This window comes from Trachymyrmex septentrionalis, unplaced genomic scaffold (genome assembly GCF_001594115.1).
Source record: "Trachymyrmex septentrionalis isolate Tsep2-gDNA-1 unplaced genomic scaffold, Tsep1.0 scaffold19, whole genome shotgun sequence".
In the NCBI taxonomy this organism is placed as follows: domain Eukaryota; kingdom Metazoa; phylum Arthropoda; class Insecta; order Hymenoptera; family Formicidae; genus Trachymyrmex; species Trachymyrmex septentrionalis.
Window position 1 is genome coordinate 3,901,781 of NW_017305071.1, and position 20,840 is coordinate 3,922,620.

At 31.6% G+C, this 20,840-nt stretch overlaps 5 protein-coding genes across 9 annotated transcripts in view; 3 read left to right on the plus strand and 2 right to left on the minus strand.

Annotated features, from left to right (window-relative positions):
- The window catches only part of LOC108746998 (methionine--tRNA ligase, cytoplasmic), a 5,969-nt gene extending 3,900 nt beyond the window's left edge, over positions 1–2,069 (minus strand). Inside the window, exons 1-5 of one of the 2 annotated variants that reach the window (XM_018484197.1) lie at positions 1,843–2,069; positions 1,421–1,572; positions 869–985; positions 633–794; positions 418–540 (exon numbers count right to left, since the gene is read on the minus strand). In XM_018484197.1, the coding sequence (XP_018339699.1) occupies positions 418–540; positions 633–794; positions 869–985; positions 1,421–1,572; positions 1,843–1,945 (657 nt within the window). In that variant the 5' untranslated portion in view covers positions 1,946–2,069. Of the gene's footprint in view, positions 1–417; positions 541–632; positions 795–868; positions 986–1,420; positions 1,573–1,842 lie in introns of those variants that run through there. The other variant, XM_018484198.1, reaches the window with a different exon arrangement.
- Positions 2,070–2,515: 446 nt separating this feature from the next.
- LOC108747001 lies at positions 2,516–4,972 on the minus strand. 2 transcript variants are annotated; one of them, XM_018484203.1, is made up of 4 exons: positions 4,877–4,972; positions 4,248–4,725; positions 3,716–3,796; positions 2,516–3,606 (listed from the first exon to the last, which is right to left on the minus strand). In XM_018484203.1, exons 1-4 carry the CDS (start codon positions 4,959–4,961, stop codon positions 3,297–3,299), a joined length of 954 nt encoding a protein of 317 aa, XP_018339705.1. In that variant the 5' UTR covers positions 4,962–4,972; the 3' UTR covers positions 2,516–3,296. The 2 variants fall into 2 exon arrangements, with proteins under 2 accessions (XP_018339705.1, XP_018339704.1); XM_018484202.1 differs by having other exon boundaries at positions 2,516–3,642.
- A 1,736-nt stretch (positions 4,973–6,708) lies between these two features.
- On the plus strand, positions 6,709–12,085 carry LOC108747000 (protein MTO1 homolog, mitochondrial). 2 transcript variants are annotated; one of them, XM_018484201.1, is made up of 11 exons: positions 6,709–6,871; positions 7,292–7,372; positions 8,755–9,004; positions 9,122–9,421; positions 9,547–9,723; positions 9,922–10,329; positions 10,444–10,616; positions 10,937–11,386; positions 11,542–11,645; positions 11,783–11,843; positions 11,987–12,085. In XM_018484201.1, exons 3-11 carry the CDS (start codon positions 8,794–8,796, stop codon positions 12,083–12,085), a joined length of 1,983 nt encoding a protein of 660 aa, XP_018339703.1. In that variant the 5' UTR covers positions 6,709–6,871; positions 7,292–7,372; positions 8,755–8,793. The 2 variants fall into 2 exon arrangements, with proteins under 2 accessions (XP_018339703.1, XP_018339702.1); XM_018484200.1 differs by lacking the exon at positions 7,292–7,372.
- On the plus strand, positions 7,471–8,148 carry LOC108747002. Its single transcript, XM_018484204.1, has one exon. The coding sequence runs from the start codon at positions 7,531–7,533 to the stop codon at positions 8,146–8,148; it is 618 nt and encodes a 205-aa protein (XP_018339706.1). The 5' UTR covers positions 7,471–7,530.
- A 719-nt stretch (positions 12,086–12,804) lies between the features above and the next one.
- LOC108746779 (protein will die slowly) lies at positions 12,805–19,598 on the plus strand. Of its 2 annotated transcripts, XM_018483734.1 has the most exons (12): positions 12,805–12,897; positions 13,269–13,418; positions 13,655–13,733; positions 13,940–14,045; positions 16,160–16,317; positions 17,101–17,197; positions 17,773–17,936; positions 18,061–18,150; positions 18,477–18,616; positions 18,732–18,963; positions 19,071–19,158; positions 19,409–19,598. In XM_018483734.1, exons 5-12 carry the CDS (start codon positions 16,228–16,230, stop codon positions 19,507–19,509), a joined length of 1,002 nt encoding a protein of 333 aa, XP_018339236.1. In that variant the 5' UTR covers positions 12,805–12,897; positions 13,269–13,418; positions 13,655–13,733; positions 13,940–14,045; positions 16,160–16,227; the 3' UTR covers positions 19,510–19,598. The 2 variants fall into 2 exon arrangements, with proteins under 2 accessions (XP_018339236.1, XP_018339237.1); XM_018483735.1 differs by lacking the exons at positions 12,805–12,897; positions 13,269–13,418; positions 13,655–13,733; positions 13,940–14,045 and adding an exon at positions 15,914–15,955.
- The last annotated feature ends 1,242 nt before the right edge of the window (positions 19,599–20,840 follow it).

The following is a 20,840-nucleotide window of genomic DNA, read 5'->3' on the forward strand; positions in this document are numbered from 1 at the left end:
TTTCTCTTTTTTTATTAATGGACTCTCAACACTTTCACCGATATTGATAAGGTATATGATTATATTATATATATATTATTAATTCGCATGTAGTTCAAGTATTTATGTTTTGTTCACGGTCACGTTTCTAGAATATTTTTCTGACTACTTTGAATTCTGATATAACTGATTCACAAGGCACTATATGATATGAAGAATGTAATACCATAAATATTTTTATAGCGATATTTTAATATTACCGCAACATTGAAAATGACTCGAGCGAAGTCGAAACGTTTGTTTTGTCGCTTATGATTGTAATTTATGATTTAATTTTAATTTAATTAAAGTTTGTTACTACATTACTGGCTCTTTGCCCTTTTGTATATATTGTTTCATACTTACAGAGCCTTATTATTTATTAATTAAAATACTTACATCACTAGGTACTGATTCATGAACTTGAGGATTTGAGGCTGTATTGATAGGGAACCAAGAAGCAGCTTCAATACTTGCAATAGCTTTTGAACCTCTTTCTAATTTGAACATTTCAATAGATTCCTGCATTCAGAATATATCAATTACATATGTCAAATCAATGTTTATGAACTTATAATTTTTATTATAATTTAGATATTATAACGCCATTTTACCTTAATTGATTGTTGAATAATTGGCTGCTTTTGAATATTAGCTAACCAGCTATTGACACTTGGTAAGTCCTTGGCAATATCATTTGCGATATCTGTAATCAATATAGTGCTCCAAAGACTTACCCAAATAGAAATATCTGCTGGTGATAAGTTACTACATTTCTAAAAAAAAAAGTGGCATAAACAATGAACATTTGAATAATAAAATATTTGAGTAATAAAATTTCATTATTTACTTCAATTAAGTACTGTTTGTCTCTCAATTCATTATTGAGATCTTTTAGTAAAGACCATAAGTAGGATTTTTGTAGAGTTTTACAAGTTTTAGCACTCGTGTGACTTAATATGGCTGGCTGCAAAAAATGACAGCTTTAATATTAAGAATCTTTGACTGTTTAACAAACAAAGCAGCTCAGTGAATGCTCAATGAATGACGCTGATTCTTTAATATGATTGATTCTTGGTTTTAGAATTGTAAAAAAAATCACTCACTGAATTGTTTTGTTAGCTGAATGTAACCAGTTTTATATATTCCTAAAATCAATAATAGCTTTCTGTCCAATTCAGGATACTTTCCAGCAAGAGGCACAAATGATACACAATGAATTATTACATCCTGTTTGTCAATGTTAAATAAAGATGGAATGATTCACTGTGTTACACTATGTCATTCTCTTGCTGGATAAGCATTCTCAATGATGTAACAATAAAAACACAAAGACCATTAGAAACAAAAGCTAAAGTTATAATAGTTAATATATAGATTCAATGCTAAATGAAAATAATACTTGTAATTGAGAAATTTCCCATTCCAACCATCTGTCATTGAAAACCTCTACTTCTTTAGGTACAGATAACAGGAAGCGCAACGCTGACGAGATACTGAACAGAGATAATCCTGTGGATGTAGTCAGCGTCGGCAAACGGCCCAGAGTAGCATCTACATATAATATATAAGTCATAATCACATGCATTAACTGCCTCATAGAAGTCAAATTGATCAGATCAAGAAATATAGAAAATCGATGAAGATGTGAACACTCGTTCACTTCCAATAAATTAGGAAATTGACAAAAAATGGTTTGACTATTAAGACATGATAATATTCCGCAAAACAAGGTCATGTATATGTATAATCTCAAGAATATTTCATTAAGAATTTACATAAACTAAGATACGGAGGCAAACAGGAAGAGGTTAATGGACTCACTACTAGGCTTCAGAATCCTAATGGAGACGGTTTCCTGCGCTAATTTAGTTGCAATAACTAGTTTCAGTGCGTTTGGGTTACCCTCATTCGTAGAAACAATCATTGTCGTCAAATAAATTAATAAATACGTCAATAAATAGAGAAATATGTTAGCGTACAACCACAGTAGACATGTGAGTGACGCGAGAATTGCGTCAGATTTCGTCTCTCCCTCCAGTCCATGTTCCAGTTAGTCGTAGTCTCTTATTGGATACGATATTTCCATGGGTCATATAGGTCATTATAGGTAGACGCTTTAAAATTACCAAGTCGCCAGAGAGAAGAGTAAATTTTTATCAATAAGAATAAAGATGAATTATAGGAATATTTATGTATCAAATCTTAGCATCTTTGTCCTCGTAAGTATATTTGCTTTGATTATAAAATATTATATTATAAAATAATTAGATAAGATTATAGAATAATTAGGTAAGATTATAGAATAATTAGGTTAAAAAAAATTCAAGGTATATATTGTAGAATACTTCAACAATATAAGAAATATTAATATATTTTTTAATGTTTTTACACAAAGTCATAAGAGGTAACTTGGATTTGTGTAGTAAAATTTTTATCTTCTCAAATGCAACCTTATTTTAAAACTATAATTACATTTCATATATTCTAACTCGTATTATCTTAATCTAATTTTATCTTTACAGTAAAGTAACTTAAATTAGTGGTGACAGACAAAAAAAGTGGTTGATTTGTAGTGAGCAGAATTTTTAGACTTTGTAGGAGCCTATAATTCTTAACTGTAAAAGGTAAGACTAGAGATTCAGATTGCGTTGGAATTTAATCAGAAGAAAGAAAATCAATCTCTAGTCTGATCGCGTGCTTGTACAGTTAAGTTACAGAATGAGCCCCTAAATCTTGATCCTCATGTGTAACTTAGATTTACAGATGAAAATTTTACTTGATACTTTTTGTATTAATAAGTATACAATTATTTTTATCTATTTTTTATAATCATCTCGCTAGACAAGTTAACACTTTGACTGCCGTCGTAGTAATAATCTGTCCTCTGTGATGTTTGATTCTTCAGTGGTGTTCTAAAATTTTGCCACAATAGTCACGGCAGAATTTAAAACTCATGTAAAAAATAAAAGCCACCTTATATAAAATGTATGTAGCTTGACTATAATAAAAATATTCACACTAGCTCCATGACATAACCTCAATATCATTGAATATACAATAATCATTGTTCTTAAAAATTCTATTATATTATAATGAAATCTATTATAATGTACACAGAACAAACTTTACTAGGAAGGCAATGTGTATTAATCGTGTGATGAAATTATAAAAATACACAACAAGAAAGTTATCTCTTTGCATTTAAAAGAATAAATAAATTCTATTATTCTATAACTATTGAGGATGAGTCCAACACTTGTCTGATATGGATTGTATTACGTGTCTTTTCTAGACTTAAGAATCGTTACAATTTCTTCCAGTAAGTTATTCCTCTTCTCTCTCTGTTCCTTAGCCTTCTCCCTTTGTTCTTCTGTACGTGCACTTGCCTCTTTTTGTATATCCCGCATCTCCATGCATATCTGCAAGACTCCACTTGGTACGTAATTGGAATTTTTATTTTTACTATCCAAAGAAGTGATTAAATTCTTCAATAAACGCTGACAGCTTTGTAGATTCTCAATTATCTTCACATTCTGAGCCTCCAATCTGGCATTATGTTGAAGAGTCTTCAAACGAAACGTCTCACTAGACGAATTATTTTTTTGAGTAATAGGTGAAAGTCTTAAAAAAATATTTATGAATCAACCTTAAAGTACTTAATTAAATAATTTTATAATTTTGATTAGTTACTTACGTTTCCTTTGGGTCCTTTGCATCATCTTCATCATTCATTTTCGTGTCATATATATCATTGGAAAATATCTCAACCAGATCACTGTAAGCACATTTAACATATTTGAGATATGAAGATGGATGGCTCTATAAGCTCGGTCTACATTGGCAATCTGTGGATTCAGGTTCGATCCCATGTTTCACATATACAGAAAATTTAAAAAAGCTTACTGCTCTAATTATGTGATTAAAAGTTAGAAGGCTTAAGGTTATTATGAATTGTAGAGAGCTTAAAGGATTTAGAGCTTACAAGATATGTTTAAGATATCCAGAAATACCTCTACATACTTTTGTACAATGTGTTAGATGAAAAAAGAGAATGATTAAAATGTAAATAAGAAGTTATAGATGGACTGAATAGTTTTTAAGTCATAACTTTATTAAAAAAAAAAAAAAAAAAAAAAAAAAAAAAAAAAAAAAAAAAAAAAAAAAGATTAACATGTGATTCAATGATTAAGACAACTTGTAAGAATTCTCTAGAAAAACAAACTTACTCTTCGTAACTGCAGATATATTTTCCTCTCCCGCTCCTCCTGTTGTGCGTTATCATGTTCTTATAAGCACGTTTAAGCGTTTTGTATCTATTTTCCACTTGCAAGGGCGATACGTTAAAGCCATTCTCCGCCAAATTATAGGCTATTTCCTGATATGCCCTCTTCATATTTTTTAACTTTCGATGCTTTACTAATTCCTTTTTCAGTTTGTACTCTCTCAAGAAGATCTTTGTCGAGGCGTCGCACCAAGGAAAAATTGCGTTTCCATTTTTACTTGTTGTTGGAGTATTATTAAACTTTTCTTCCTTGGACTCCTTGCTCTCTGATTCAATCATGATCTTATCACCCTCGGAATCATTTTCATTTGTTTCAAATGGAACAACATCAATATATATGTCTTTGCCATTGACATTGAAGCACATCTGTTCGGCTTTCTCGTCGATCTCTGATATATGCAGTTGAAAGACTACATTTTCCTCTATCAACATCAATGTTATTAATATTCATTGATACATCTGCATTGACTTATTACTAATGGATTATACGGTGAAGTATTGTAATGGAAACAATGCACATACCAATAGAATATACTATATATATATATAAATATATAATTGTGGTCTATTTACCATTACCTTCGCAGGTGATCGTGACAAACCCATTGCTGTCTATGATCACCTTGCCATCCTCGTCGCGATTAAACCAGCCTTGCATCTTCGCCGCCAGGATGACGCTTTGAAGTCGCTGACTGTATAATCTTGAGACTCGTCCGGTTCACCGTGGTCGGCAGTCGCACGCTTTTCTTCACATCAATCCCAACCAAATCGGTAAAAGCCTTTCCTCGCTGCGTGATGCAGTATCTTATTTTCGCGCTTTATTCCGTTACACCTTTTGCACCTCTGATATGCTCTGATATTTCGGCTGCAGAAAGTGTAAGAAGGTGCAGCGATTGCAAATATACGCGGTTAATAGTCGTCGTAGAGTCCACACCACGTCCAACGGGAAGCACAAGAACGTACATGTAATCCGCAACGAGGAAATGGTGGAAGAGAAGTGCGGTGAGGTGCGGAGCAAGAAGAACAAAGCTTTCAATAGTCTCTAGAACTTCCGATCTCGGAGCTTCTTTAATGCTTCTACTTCGTTCCGCTAGACGTCGACACCGAGGAAACGGTAGCGCCATCGAGTTACCAATCGAGCACGAATCTCGGGATGCGATCGAGTTGCCGCTACGAATTGTTCGAAGCATCTTTTGATTGGTCAATTAGTAAAATTCTTTTTTTCGATTGATTACTCCGGATCTACAATAGATTTTTAAGCCATAAGGAATGGACGAACCACAATAAATTATTCTCCTCGTATTTGACTGTAGTTGGTCAATTTCTTACGGCTCAAGGCTTAAAATACCTATTGTAGATTCGGACTTAATCAAATGCTTCAAAGCATTCGTAGTGACAACTCGACCACACCCTCGAACATCAGTCTCGAACGTTCTTGATTCCCTAGTTCTAGATAATGTTCTTTGATGCATCCGAGTCCAGCGGGAGACACTCGTCTGCGGCTACGGGCTCCTATGACGCTGATACTAGTCCCTGTATTTTGTACTGGGCCTTCTACAATAGCTAGTAGCACTGATGAGATACTGTTAAAGACTGTCAACTCTGGGCAAATTTTCGGCGGTATAAAAAGGGCTCCAAGAGCTTGCAGGTAATTGAAGAACGCTGACATTATCGACAATTGATATAAATTTACTGTTATTAACATAAATATTTAGGTCATTATTAAATTCATGATTTTTTATTACATAAATGTTCCATAAATAAATATACATATTTGTATATATATATATATACAATATATACAATATATACAATATGTTAAAGCTATAAATATTCTATATATTGCAGAAAAATTACAATTTTTTTTCTCTGCAGTTATCATCTCTGTTAATAATCAAACTTTTATGATAGCATTAAAATCACAATTTTAAAGAAAAATCGAATTATTATTAAGTTCTAAATGCATAAATACGTCCACTAAACTAATAAATCATAAAATTAGTATAATATTTTCAGATTTTAACTCTTAATTACTTCAATAATCACAAGGACGCCCGTAAGGATGTCGGTCTTTAATAGTATCTCGTCGATACTACTGTAATCATAAATTAGAAGTCAGAAGCTAAAAATTGGCCATTCTGCAATAAGCCATTAATCATTAATCAAAAGTTAGAAATTGACTAACCACAGTCGTCAATTTCCAACTTATAACTTCTGATTTATGATTAAGAGTGTATCCACAAACTTGCATAGCCGCATAAACATATGTATAAAGAAAATTATCCAATCACGTGCGTCATTTTACGTGCGTCTTTATAGGATAAATACGATTGGATAATTTTCTTTATGTATACCCTTATGCGCTATGCAAATTTGTGTGGATATACCCTAATGGCTTATTGTAGAATGGCCATAAATGGAGAGCACCCATTAAGGTGCAGTTGATTTACGACAACAAGAAGTTTCGCAATTATTGAATCTCATTAGAGTGATACTCGCGTATTTGACGTCAAGCTGTCATTATGGCATGACATTCATACATACCACAGTTGCACGTGCGTCAGTCATGTGAGTATTTTGAAAAGAATTGAATTTAGACATGTTTTTGTTTTTCCATCTGATTGTTTTGATAACGTCAGTTAACGCATTATATTTTAATAATTAACACATGCACCTGAGATGTTTCCATTATGTACGAACGTAATGTGGAATAACATTAATTTTTTGCGTTGTATGGAATACGTTATCTAGGTTAGATTAGGTTAGAATTGTAGCATTATTTCGCTATTTAATGTAATATTTTATACATATTTTAAGCCTGTTTTTTTAGTTGAATTTCTTGCAATGTTCATCTTTTTTCTCTTTTTTTTCAATGGAGAGGAATAGAGAAGAGATGAAGAAATTCGGTTGAAAGAACAAATCTATTTTTTATGTTATTACGTATATTCTTTTTACACTTTTTGTGTTCTTTTGTTTTCTCGTTTCCAGTGCGAGCATTGTAAAATAGTGAGGAAAGAAATGGATAAAGTGATCGACGGAGCTGTTCCTTATGTGACAAATGTTTTTGTTGTATATACATTTTGTTCTGTAGATTGACAGCTCTCTTGTCTTCCTTGATAGAAATGCAAATTTCTTTAAATAATAGAAAATAGAATTAAATAAGAATCTTATAATATATATATATATCTTGGAGTGTCAAATTTGAATTTAATTTGTTCTTTGAGAACATGAACAACGATCCAGGCATTATCTGTTTCCGTCATTGCAAGACCAAGAATGTGTTTTGCATGCAAATTCCGGCGATGTGTCCGGTATGCTTGTCACAAATGCAGAACTTCATTGTAGATCCGTTTCGTGTTCCATGTCCGTTCGCGAATGCCATTCATAATCCAACTAGTGTTGTTATTCGGCCTTCACGAGGCAGCTTCCTTGATGATTACAACATGACACGCGACGATTTGCATATTGGAATAGTTAATTCTAGTGGTGGCATTGTTGAGTTTGACAAAGAGGGACTACTTGAAAATGATATCACCAAGTGGACTGATTGTATTGTTTTGGAGCTTGTGCCGGCAGCCTGGACTGCACAATGGGATGAAACATTGTTACTTATGTCAAAAAATCTCAAATGGAAATCCATTAACTATGACGCCATCAATATGAATTGTTTAAACTTCGTTCTGGAATTTTTTAATAATCTGGGATACAGAGCCCTAAGATTTAAGAGCAAGGAAGAGCTGTGCGAGCGATTGATACTATCGAAAATGTACAAAGCAATGCAATATGTTTCGTTATACAGAATCTTAAAGGATCAAGAATATTTTCTGTCGGATCATCTCTTTTGATAGATTTTCTTCTATTCTATTTATATTGTAATTTATGTAATAAAAACATTCATGTTTGTATGTCTTTTTCTTGTTTGTAAAAAATTCCCCAGACGAATACTCAATTTATATCTCTGTCTTCTTAGCTACAACATGAATTTCCTTTTTATCGAAAAAAAAGTATATCATATAACACGAGATAAATAAGCTTTTTGTATTAGAAAAGTTAAGTCAGACCTGTTCAATTTTAATTCTGGAGTTAAAACGCAAAGTCATTGATGCAAAATTCAATATGGATAAGATTACAATTCAATATGGATAAGATTTCGGGGAAAGTATTGATGTGCATCTGAGCGACGCTTATCAACACTTTACAATCCCCGAAATCTTATTGAATTTTTTGCGTTGATGATTTTGCATTTTGGCTTCGGAGCTAAAATTGAACAGGCCTGAGTTAGCTGATTAATATATTGTTGTGTAATATATGTGCACCTAGATATTAGCATGTAAATAAGCAGTAATTAATAAATAATTTATAAAACTATAATAAGCCATAACATGTCAATATTTGATTTATTTTTTAATATTTTCTCTTTGATATTTAAGAACGATCAAATGTCTTTGCAGAAAGTAACATACAAACGGAAGGTGTGACAACAAGACAAAATGATATTTACAAGAATCAGATCATCTTTGTTAAATCGGTGCGATATTCGTATCGAACAGAAACGTTTGCTGAGACAATTAATAAATACGAATAAAACTAAATTCGATGTGATTGTCGTTGGTGGCGGTCATGCTGGAACGGAAGCGTCTGCCGCTGCTGTTAGAATGGGTGCAGAGACACTGTTGGTTACTCAGAAAAAAAGTACTATAGGTACGTATGCATAAAGATAGTAATGTTGAAATCTATTCGATCGCTGTATATGAAATGCATTTTTGATCGAAATTAAATTATATGACCTAATTTATTTGAATATGATTATGTTTTCAGGAGAGATGTCATGTAATCCGTCCTTTGGTGGAATTGGAAAAGGCCATCTGATGAGAGAAGTGGATGCTTTAGATGGAGTATGTTGTCGGATATGTGACATTTCAGGGATATACTATAAAGTCTTGAACAAGAGAAAAGGGCCAGCAGTATGGGGTCTCAGAGCTCAAATTGATAGAAAATTATACAAGAAACATCTTCAAGCCGAATTCTTCAGTATGCCTAGATTGCATATTTATGAATCCTCTGTAGAAGATCTGATTTTGGAAAACGATTCTTTGTCCTGTCAAGGAGTAATTCTCGGTATGTTTTAAAATTCATAATGAAATAAAGAAAAGAATTGCGATTTGAAGAAAAATAATTAAAATAACTGATTCGGTGAATTTATTTTTTACATACGATGTCACATACAAATTTTATTTTTATAGGAGACGGAACGAAGATATTTGGCGACGCGGTAGTTATAACCACAGGAACTTTTTTAAAAGGCCAAATAAACATCGGATTGGAAAAAAGGCCTGCAGGTAGATTGAACGATGAACCTAGTATTGGTTTAGCAAATACACTCGATAGACTTGGATTTCGGATAGGAAGACTGAAAACTGGTAAAAATAACGTTTTATACAATACGTATCTAATTAATTCGCATAATATGTATTATTCATTTAATGAATATTTTTTATTTGGTTACACAATTAATATGCCTTAATTAATTTGCCTTTATGTTAAAAATGTTAATTATAATGTTAATTATATACATAATAACTACATATTAATTTAGAATTATATGTACATATTTTTAGGCACGCCGCCAAGATTGGAGAAAGAAAGCATCGACTTCACCAAATGTACGGCATATCCGCCGGACGATTCGCCTATACCATTCTCGTTCATGAGCGATAACGTGTGGCTACCGCCCGACAAGCAAATACTAACGTATCTGACGTATACCAACGAAGATGTCGCAAAAATCATAAAGGATAATATGCACTGTAATTTACACGTAACGGAGGAGATAACGGGTCCGCGATATTGCCCGAGTATAGAGAGTAAGATTCTGCGATTTAAGGCACTTAAACATCAGATTTGGCTGGAGCCGGAAGGTCTGGACTCACCGTTGATTTATCCGAGTGGATTATCGTGTACCCTGCCAGAAGAGAAGCAAGTGGAACTCGTTAAATGTATCCCAGGATTGGAAAATGCTCGTCTAGGTAATTTTCTTAAATTTAAGTTATAATAAAATTCTTTTATTTCTATTTTTTATATGATTTTATATTATAAAATCTTTCTGATTCCCTTTTTCATTTGCATTTATATGTGAATAGTCAAACCTGGTTATGGCGTTGAGTATGATTACGTAGACCCCAGAGAATTGACCACCCAATTGGAGACCAAAAAGGTTCCAGGGCTGTTCCTCGCTGGGCAAATAAACGGCACTACTGGTTACGAAGAAGCAGCCGCACAAGGTATCGTCGCGGGTGTTAACGCAGCTGCTAAGGTGATTATGGAAAGTGTTTAAAATTAATGCTTTCCAATGAAAAAGAAATAAATTTCATATGGCCCTTCATTGAAATCACTACATGAATCAAAATTTCTCATGACCAACTTGTTCATTTTAGTCTTTTTTTTATTTATACTGATTGCAAAACTTCATTTTATCCTGAAAAAGATAAGCTATACAGCTTATTCCAAAAGAATAATTTATGATTTTTTAATTTGTAAAGAAATTGCAGTGCTTCATTATTTTGCGCTACTGTCAATTAGGAAGCCAATTATATAGACATTTGTACGTATGTTTTTATCTCTGTGTATATCCAGGTGTTTAAGAAACCGCCGCTTTTGATAAGTCGAACCGAGGGTTACATTGGTGTCCTTATCGACGATCTAACGACGGGGGGCACCATGGAGCCGTACAGAATGTTTACTAGTAGGTCAGAGTTTCGAGTGAGTCTACGTCCCGACAATGCAGATCAGAGATTGACAGAGAAGGGTTACGCGATAGGCTGTGTTTCTCGCGAGAGGATCGAGAAAACGAGAGAGGTTTTTCGTAAAATGCAGGAAGCTGTACAAATACTCAAGAGCGATGTGCGGCCAATCAGCAAATGGCGACAGTTATTAAAAATAAAAACTTCTAAGGACCCTGGACTGAAGTCAGCGTTTGATATGCTGTCCGTGACAGATGAGCCAGTGACATTTGAAAAACTAGCAAAACGGTTGCCGCAATTAGTACATCTTGATGGAGATCCCGGTCTGGCGAGAAGAATAGAGGTTTGCAAATTAATTGAACGCATGTTGGAAGAGACAAGGCAAAAGCTTGTGTATAAACAAAATAAAAATTTTAGAAATTTCGATCAAACGTTTAAGTAAAATACGTATTTTCTAATATTTTTTTGTTGAAACACTGGCAATGATTAAACTTTCAGATTGAGACGAAATATGTTTTTGCTGTTGCGGAGCAGCAGCATCAAGTGAATGATATCAGGAGAAACGAGCAGATGATTATACCTGATGATATCGACTATAATAGGTAAAAGTCAAAGTTTTATTTTGTTGTTCGGTTATTTAATTGTTGCATGGTAAAATTGGAAGAATAATAATCTGAGTAAGTTAATCTAAGTAAATTAATAATAATCTAAGTAACTAATTATTTCATTTCTGTTATAGTCCTGATTTGAATTTATCTTATGAAGATCGAGAACAACTTACGAAACATCTTCCACGCACGGTAAATTTTTTCAACGCTAATAATTCTTCTGTAAAAGCATCGACTTTTTATTTGTAACATGAAAGCAAATTTTTTTTTATTTTAAGTATTTATTTGTTAACTTTCTGTATTTTTTTTTGTACTAATAAGAAATTTTTTTGTAGATTGCAGCGGCCAATAAAATCTCAGGTGTGACACCTTCGGCTATATTGAGGCTACTTTATTATATTAGGTACCATTCCAATGTTGCGAGAGCTCAATAATGTAAAATATTATGATAGTGAAAAATAAATAATTATATCTTTCGCGATGTGTTGTCAATGATTTTTAACAAAAATAAGATTATCAGGAATTTTTTACAAAGTATTGATAGAACAACTATTAATATTAAGATATTTTAAACACTGTACTTGAAGCAGAGAGAGAAATTTTAAATAACTCAATAATTCTAAAAAAAGAATAATTTAAAAAGTGAGAAAGATCTGTTGATGCATTTCTTTTATTATAATATGATTACTAGCATAAATAATAATTGAAATAAAATTTATGTGTATCTCAAGTATCTTCCTTGCATTGCATTTAAGGCTAACTTCGATTAAGTATCATTTAATCATTAGAATTGCAATAAAATTTCCGATTATATAACTCGTCGTCCTTGATCTTTTCCTACGTGACAAAAAAATTATTAATTTTATCTACGTCAATAAAATAATACAAAAATTTTATTTGTTACAAATTTTTATGTATCTCGTAAGTTAATCAAAGTTTTATCTTCAGAGCCGCTTACGGAAATACGTAAGCATTATGATTTTAGTAGTAAACGAAACGACCAATTACAGTCGAGGATGACGGAAGTGATGGAAATGACGACTGCGATCAATCGCCATTTTAAAACTTTTAATCGTGATTGGTTGATTTTCTACTCAAGTTATAAAGATAAAAGAGTGGGGAGCACTCTCGCATTGAAAGTTGAAGGAGCGCTGATTTCCGTTAACGTTTCTTCTACAAGTGGGTGAGGTGAATCATCGTGTCGGTCTGATTCTCTCGCATGAAAAATCGCAGGAGACGCAAGATGGTAAGAAAATTTTATTTTTTTATGTTTTTCGATACATAGCTCAATTTCTTTTTTCATCAATTCCATTTTTTTGTTCTCAATTCGGTCTTTACAAAAATTTGCATTGGCTGACCGCAAATGTGGTTGCATCCTCAACCAGCCGACCACGTGGCACGTGTTTCGGACTATTTTATTAATTTACTATACTTGAACCATAAATTTTTCTCTGTAGATAATTTCGCATTCTTATGCTTATTTAAATGACGAAATTTACTGTTTGGTGTTACTGATTTATCAGTGATTAATTTTAGAACCAATCTCTAACTAACTTTTCATGATATAATTTATATGATGTGTTGGACGACTATGAGATGAGTAAAATATATTTTTAGATTATTAAAAAATCTGCACAAAAGAAAGCATTTTTTAAGGAAATTGATATAACCTGACTCGTGAAAAGGAATGAAGCATTTTAAAAAAATGACTAATGTAAATCGGTCCTGAATTCCAAAGAAAACATCCACAAAGATCTGAGTTTTGAGGTAAGTTTTAATATTAATCATCAGGAGACAATGTTTCAATTCTAATATACCCGAACCATGAATTTTTCTCTGTAGTATTTTGCATTCTGTTGCTTATTTAAATGATGAAATTAATTGGTCCGTGTTACTGATTTATCAGTGATTAATTTTATAACCAATCTCTGACTAATTTTTCACGATATAATTTATATGCTGTTGTCAAGTATGAGATCAGTAAAATGTATTTTATTTTTTAGATTATTAAAAAATCTGCATAAAGGAGCATTTTTAAAGAAAGTTAGCATAACCTGGCCACGAAAATCTAACAATTTCTAGGTAAGTATTTAATATTAACAATCCTATATCTTGTATAATATTTATGTAGTTTTTCATGCTTAGATATTTCTTATGATGATATTATGGTCCGTGTTTCTGAGTGACAGTGATTATTACTAACCATTTACTGATTCCTTGTTATAAATAAATCTCGTATAATCGTCCATGAAACACAGTTCACTGAGAAAAAAATAATATGATTGCAGGAAAAGAAAATAGCATGCAGAATGAAGAGATATTGAATCCATTGATTGATTCTCTCAATTTTGTTTGAAAAGAAATAGCATGAAAGGACTTTTTCCTTCTTAATATGTAAGTAATATTGTTTCCGCTAATATTAACATTTTAATACTAAATTTAGTACTATTGTAGTTTTAAAAAAATTGAATTTTTAAATTTAAGTACTAAATTTTATATTTAATATTAAATACTTTTTTTATCATTAAATATTAATTTATTTAAAAAATTTAAGTTTAAAATATATTTCTAATGACACTAAATTAATATTGTTTTAATCTTTTGAAATTTAATATTTCTTAATTATGATGATATTAATGGTCCGTGTTTCTGAGTAACAATGATTATTTATAACCATTCACTGAGTTACAAATTTTTATTCTCTGTAGCAATTTTTTAATCTTATGATTTTTAACGAAAAACTGTATTACAGGATAGTAAGCTGCTCCAGAAATAACTTTGCCAAATCTATCAGTTATTGTGCGCAAATATCTGCGTTTTTATATGTACCTCTTGTTTTGTAGCGTGTATTATCAATTATATTTTTTTTTTTACTGAATACGCTTGGATCTATATATGTATGTATGTTCCTTTAACTCCTGTGGAGTATAAAGCCTCTAATGAGATTTCAATAATAATGGATTTTTTCCGAAATTCGCGTAATGTCCACCTCGCAACCTGGGGGATTCATACATAATACATATATCCACTGAGTTGCAGTTTAAGGGTAATATTTCATTTGTGCGTTTTTGTCGTACAAATTTTTCAAGCCTGTTGATTGGCTATGTGATAGATCCGAGAACTTCTCAGTCTGTATATATTTGTCATATGACAAAAACGTACAAATAAAATAGCACCCTAACGCCGGATCCGAACGGCACTGGTGATCAAATTTGATGAAGTCATTTTTTACTCCTTAAGGGGGTATTCTAGTCTAGAAGCCAAATTTTTATGCTATATTTGCAGCCAATGACCGCGTTCAGTAGAATGTTTTTTTTTTTTGTGCAACTGTTGGAAGTTTTCTTTGCTGAAATAGAACTATTCCTTTATATATATATATATATATCTAAAAGTATAATCTAATTAGCGCGAAGAAAACTTCCAACAGGTTCAAAATAAACATTCTACTGAACATGACCAATTGCACCAAGTAGCAAATCTTGATCACATCTAGAATACAAATTGTATATTCATTATAAAATGTATATGTATGTTAATTATAAAAATCATATAATTATATGTAAGCTACACAACAATTTCATCTACTTTTATATGGAGAAATATTAAAAATATGTAATTATATGTGTTTCTGAATTATATATTATTAAGTTATAGTTATATCTCTTTTTATTTTGGTCCCAACATGAAATATGCAATATTACTTGAGAGTTACATATGCAAAATATTAATATGAATATAAGGTGATTGCTTCCACCGTAAGATTGTGTTACTTTCCTAAAAAAGAGAGTGAGTGAAAGAGATGAGCAAAAAGTATAATCAATGTAAATAGATTTATAGTAAGGACTATGTAATACAAGTTTCTTTGTAACAAGTTTCTTTCATACATTTATACATTTTTATTTCAATTTATATGTATTTCACATACAATTATGCTAGAGATAATTTTTTTTATTTGAAAATTATTTTTTCGTGGACAACAGATCTTATAAAGTATGTGCAGAAGAAGAAGGTAGATAATGAATGACTTTAATGCTATAGTCTGTTCACGCTTGAAATCCTCAAAATATTTGCACTAAAAAATGAGATACGCGTGGAAGAGAGAGAAAGTGAAGTGAGTGCAAAAAGTGCAAACAACGCGAACTGACCTATTTTGATCTCTCTCTCTCTCTCTCTGTCTCTGTCTCTCTCAGGTCCCCTCACATGAAAGGAGGGATACAAAGTATCCAATCAGATAGCATCGTTATTTTCTCTATTTATCTCTGGGGATCAATTATGTCTCTCAAAACGAGGAGAAAATTACAAAAGTAAGCAAATTTACTAGACATTGATCAATGAAATTAACTTGTTTATTTTGTAATTTTACCTCGTTTCAAGGTACAAATCGACAGAATCGACTGTCTCACAGTCGGACTTCGCCATAGGAGCAGTGTGGACAAGTCCGGACTTCGGAGCAGCACATTCGGTCGATTTTGTCGTATACCGTGCTTACATTCTGTTACATTGTACAGGTTGATTGCTCGTTGTGCATTGTAACGCATTGTTGCGTTTGTAAATTTTGTCGGTATAATTGGAAAATATGGTACCTCTCGGCCCATCGCCGGGACATCAAACGTCCATGAATAATTCTTCCAGCGCGACCGCCAGCGGAACGAAAAACGCAATAGTGGTAAAGTATACAATGCGTATTTAAATTTACATATGGTAAAATGTATGTACAGGTTAAATACGTCAATACGCCGGTTCGATTAATTGAGGTGTGGATGTAAACGAAGTAATATGTACGAGTAATTAACGACTAGGTCTTTGATAAATTCTTCTCGATGCAGATATCAGGGAAAATTTAAGATGGCTGGATTTATATTCAAGTTACGAATGAAATATATCGAACAAAATCTTATTAAACTTGTTTTCGCTGATCTGTATATACGTGTTACACAAACTTCTTATAAAAACCCGAGATAAATAAAGTAAAACTTCTATAGGTGTTCCGTTTATCTCTTGTAATTCTAATTCTATCAAACAAGGTTATTTTTCTTTTTATCTTCAAGCCGACAAGCCATTTCAGTGTATTTTTCAGATTCATAAAAGTTTGCAGTCAAATATGAGATCTGATTTGGTGATTGAACACTTTTGAAATTTAAAGTGATGTGAAATAGATATGTTTGATATTTGATAAAAATGAGAAAGAGAGTTAGTGCAATCTAGTATAGGAATAAAAATAAACTTAGGGGCTACGTTTATACTGTGTGCTAGTCTGCGATCTATACAGTAGGTGTTTTTGTTTAACTTACAAGATAAACAAGGACATTATAGTAGCCTAAATGGTGTAAACATAGCCATTGACTGTTAGACCAATGTTACTTTACGATGTTGTTACAATGTTGTTATTTTTGTGTGAAAATGAAATGAATAAAGGAATATATTTGCATCTTTGATTTTTTGTTTACAGAAATCAAATTATACACTGAAATATACCTTGGCAGGTCATACTAAGGCAGTGTCTTCTGTCAAATTTAGTCCCAATGGAGAATGGTTGGCTAGCTCAGGTAATTATGAATTCTTAGAGATCAATGCTTCTATTCTTAAACTGTTAACGATAATTTATTATTATTACATTATCGTTGTGCAACTTTTTTACTATATACATATAATATACATGGACAACACCAATATAATGATACCAACATTATCAATAAAAGTTACTCAAGTAGTCACATTAAATTGCTTAAATTATCTGCAATATTGAGAAAACCAATTTTGCCAGATTGCTTTTTATTACCACTAACGGTTACAAGCAACTTGATGGCTTCACTCAGGCAACAATTTCTTTTTATAAGTAGATTGTGGCCACTTTTATAGTAATATGAATATGTTATAGCATTTCTGTTCTTTTGCATAGGAAACTGTTGTCCATATAATTTTCTTTAAGTTCTTTCAACGAAATTACTTTTGTCTTCGTGACAACAACATGATGATAGTTGAAGGAAAACTTGTGTCAAACAACTATTTCTTATGCTAAGGAACTTGGTTATCTGGATATAGAGTACAGACATTGATTATGAGATTTAAGATAACTAATGATAGACTAATGATTTTTTGATATATGTTTCTAATTTTTCAGCTGCTGACAAGCTTATCAAAATTTGGGGTTCTTATGATGGAAAGTTCGAGAAGACTATAGCTGGTCATAAGCTGGGTATTTCTGATGTAGCATGGTCTAGTGATAGTAGATTGCTGGTATCAGCTTCTGATGACAAGACCTTAAAAATATGGGAATTAAGTTCTGTAAGTATTCCATTATACAGGATATTCTTTGTAATTAGAAAAAAGTGTACTAAGGTAAATTAAAGTTTTTTTTAATATTGCATATTTTTTGATGTACTAATTTTGGAATCTCTTATTTTTTCAGGGTAAATGTTTAAAAACATTGAAGGGTCACAGTAATTATGTTTTCTGTTGTAATTTTAATCCACAGTCCAACCTTATAGTCTCTGGTTCTGTAAGTAACATAAATTAAATGTATTTGTTCTCTATTAATTATATATAAAAATAATCCTCTTAAATTTTTAAGTGTTTTAAAATTTAAAATATTAATTTAGAAATCAAAATATAAATTTCTATGAGAATCAAGTTATATATTATAATTTTTCTGTAATGATTTTAGATTTTCTAAAAATATTCTAAAGATGTAGTAATGAATTTTTTATTAAGGATAATAAGCAAAATGTTAGGTCTATTATTAAATTAAAATGTGAATGGTGACATTATGTATGCAATTACAAAACGAATAAGATCACAAGATCTAAAAGATTTGTCTGTTTTTAGTTTGACGAAAGTGTGCGTATTTGGGATGTGAGAAGCGGAAAATGCCTTAAAACCTTGCCGGCACATTCAGATCCTGTAAGTGCGGTGCATTTCAATAGGGATGGCTCTTTAATCGTTTCGAGTAGTTACGATGGATTATGGTAAGTCCTGCAACATCAAATTTCCAGTTGTGGTGATCTGTGAGAAGAACAGATCCGCATGTCTTTTCTCTGGAAATTTATTTATTGTATAATATTAACACAATGTGATTTGCAGTCGAATTTGGGACACTGCGTCAGGACAATGTCTAAAAACTCTGATAGACGATGACAATCCTCCAGTATCATTTGTCAAATTTTCACCGAATGGCAAATACATCTTAGCAGCAACGCTGGACAACACTTTAAAGCTGTGGGATTACAGTAAAGGGAAATGTCTGAAAACGTACAGTGGTCACAAAAATGAGAAATATTGCATCTTCGCGAACTTTTCTGTAACAGGTGGAAAGGTGCATATTGCAATGATTACTTAATCAATATCAAATGCTTCACAATTAAGATTATGTATAGGTAATGGACTCTAAGGATTATTTTAAGTTTTTCTTCTTATCCACAGTGGATTGTATCCGGCTCTGAAGACCATATGGTATACATTTGGAATTTACAGACGAAAGAGATTGTACAAAAGCTACAAGGACACACAGGTAAGCATATATTCATTTAAGAAATAATATTAATTAATCAACTCAAGAGTGGACGTTATTCTGAATAAATTAAATCTTCAGATCTTTATATGAAAATATGCATATACACTTGAAAAAAGAAAAATTTTCTATCTAGTGTGATTTAGATAAAAAAATTCAATATCTACAAATGTCTTTTCTTTGAGATTATACTTTGTAATAATTTTCTCGAATTTTTTACTCACTAATTGTGTGCACGTGTCGTTTTCAGACGTAGTACTTTGCACAACATGTCATCCAACGGACAACATTATAGCTTCGGCTGCTCTTGAGAATGATAAAACTATTAAACTATGGAAGAGCGATACATAAGAATAGTTTGTAAAGTTATTTGCTGTTATTATGTGCTGTACAAATTGATGTTTTTATGTTGAAAGAAAGATGACATTGTAAAGCATAGATCATAGACATTAGATATAAAGTAAAATGCTATTTTATATCAAAATAATATTTTATTATTGATATAATGTTACATAAGCTTTCTTAGCTTAAAGTAAGTTCGGTACGCTATCACTTGTATTTTCTCTTACGAATAGATTAGAAATAGTTAACTTTGACTGAGCAGTATTAATTCAAATCTCATCATGATTGTACAAATTATATCTTTAAAATTAGGAATATATCCTGGGAAATATCCGGTACTTTTCTACTATCCGGTCAGATATCTTAGTATCCGGTAATATGTCCGATCGAAATTTTATATTGAAAGTTTGAGTTATTGATGCAAAATTTTATTGTCTTTTCTTTTTTTGAAGTTATGTACTAGATATCCGACCAGATATCCGAGGAAATATCCGATATTTAGTCGGATAATTGCCCTATCAGATATCCGACTGAATATAGAGAATCCGAACAGAATGTGACAGATATCTGATATCCGGTAATTTTGTGATCCGATGCATCCCTGTTTAAAATAGTAAACTCGCGGTATATTATCGCTCTACGTATATGGATAACAAATTGTTGTAGGAATTTAATGCTAGCAATTCATTTAATTCTGCGAAAATTGCGGAAACTTCACGGAAGATTATTGCATATATCATTGGATAGACATACAGCATTGAGATGAACACACGATCTATACATTTTTCTCTATTTTTTGTATTAAAAATGATTTAATCCAAACAGTTTGCTTGGAATATTTCCAAAAGAGCAAACTGGCAGTTTACTTAATATATTTTTATTTTTTTTGTTTTAAGACAACATTTCCTATGTCGGGTTTTCTTGGAGAATTTTCGATAATTTGCAAATAATAAAATCCAAAATTATCATTTACTTTTTCTCCTCTAAGTATTAGAAGTTTATTTTTATTTTTTTTCTTGTGATATACATGATATACCTAATTATATAGTTCTTAACAATCTATTAATTATATTTAACATTTATAAAATCTATATAATATAAACTTTGCTTTATTACAAAGGTATAGAAAATATTTCAATCTTATATACACAATAAATTAATAAAATTAGAAATGTATACTGACTTTAAAAAACATATAAATGTGTCTAATATTTTAACACACCATCGTAACAATTTTCCGCGAAATTCTAACTTATCAAACATATCTTGTACAGTCACGAATATATATAATAATAGCGGTTTGCTCCATTGCATTAGACATTTATAAACTATATTTATAA

What these genes read in the sequence shown, in the direction of transcription:
- LOC108747001 (XM_018484202.1), bottom strand. Translation starts at nt 4,961, where the DNA reads ATGCAAGGCTGGTTTAATCGCGACGAGGATGGCAAGGTGATCATAGAC. An exon ending in GATCACCTGCGAAGGTAATG is followed by an intron (nt 4,726 to 4,876) that starts GTAAATAGACCA and finishes TGATGTTGATAG; the next exon opens with AGGAAAATGTAGTCTTTCAA. An exon ending in GCAAAGGACCCAAAGGAAAC is followed by an intron (nt 3,643 to 3,715) that starts GTAAGTAACTAA and finishes TATTTTTTTAAG; the next exon opens with ACTTTCACCTATTACTCAAA.
- LOC108746779 (XM_018483734.1), top strand. Translation starts at nt 16,228, where the DNA reads ATGGTACCTCTCGGCCCATCGCCGGGACATCAAACGTCCATGAATAAT. An exon ending in AGAATGGTTGGCTAGCTCAG is followed by an intron (nt 17,198 to 17,772) that starts GTAATTATGAAT and finishes CTAATTTTTCAG; the next exon opens with CTGCTGACAAGCTTATCAAA. An exon ending in AGTAGTTACGATGGATTATG is followed by an intron (nt 18,617 to 18,731) that starts GTAAGTCCTGCA and finishes TGTGATTTGCAG; the next exon opens with TCGAATTTGGGACACTGCGT.
- LOC108747000 (XM_018484201.1), top strand. Translation starts at nt 8,794, where the DNA reads ATGATATTTACAAGAATCAGATCATCTTTGTTAAATCGGTGCGATATT. An exon ending in ATTGGAAAATGCTCGTCTAG is followed by an intron (nt 10,330 to 10,443) that starts GTAATTTTCTTA and finishes ATATGTGAATAG; the next exon opens with TCAAACCTGGTTATGGCGTT. An exon ending in GTGTTAACGCAGCTGCTAAG is followed by an intron (nt 10,617 to 10,936) that starts GTGATTATGGAA and finishes GTGTATATCCAG; the next exon opens with GTGTTTAAGAAACCGCCGCT.
- LOC108747002 (XM_018484204.1), top strand. Translation starts at nt 7,531, where the DNA reads ATGAACAACGATCCAGGCATTATCTGTTTCCGTCATTGCAAGACCAAG.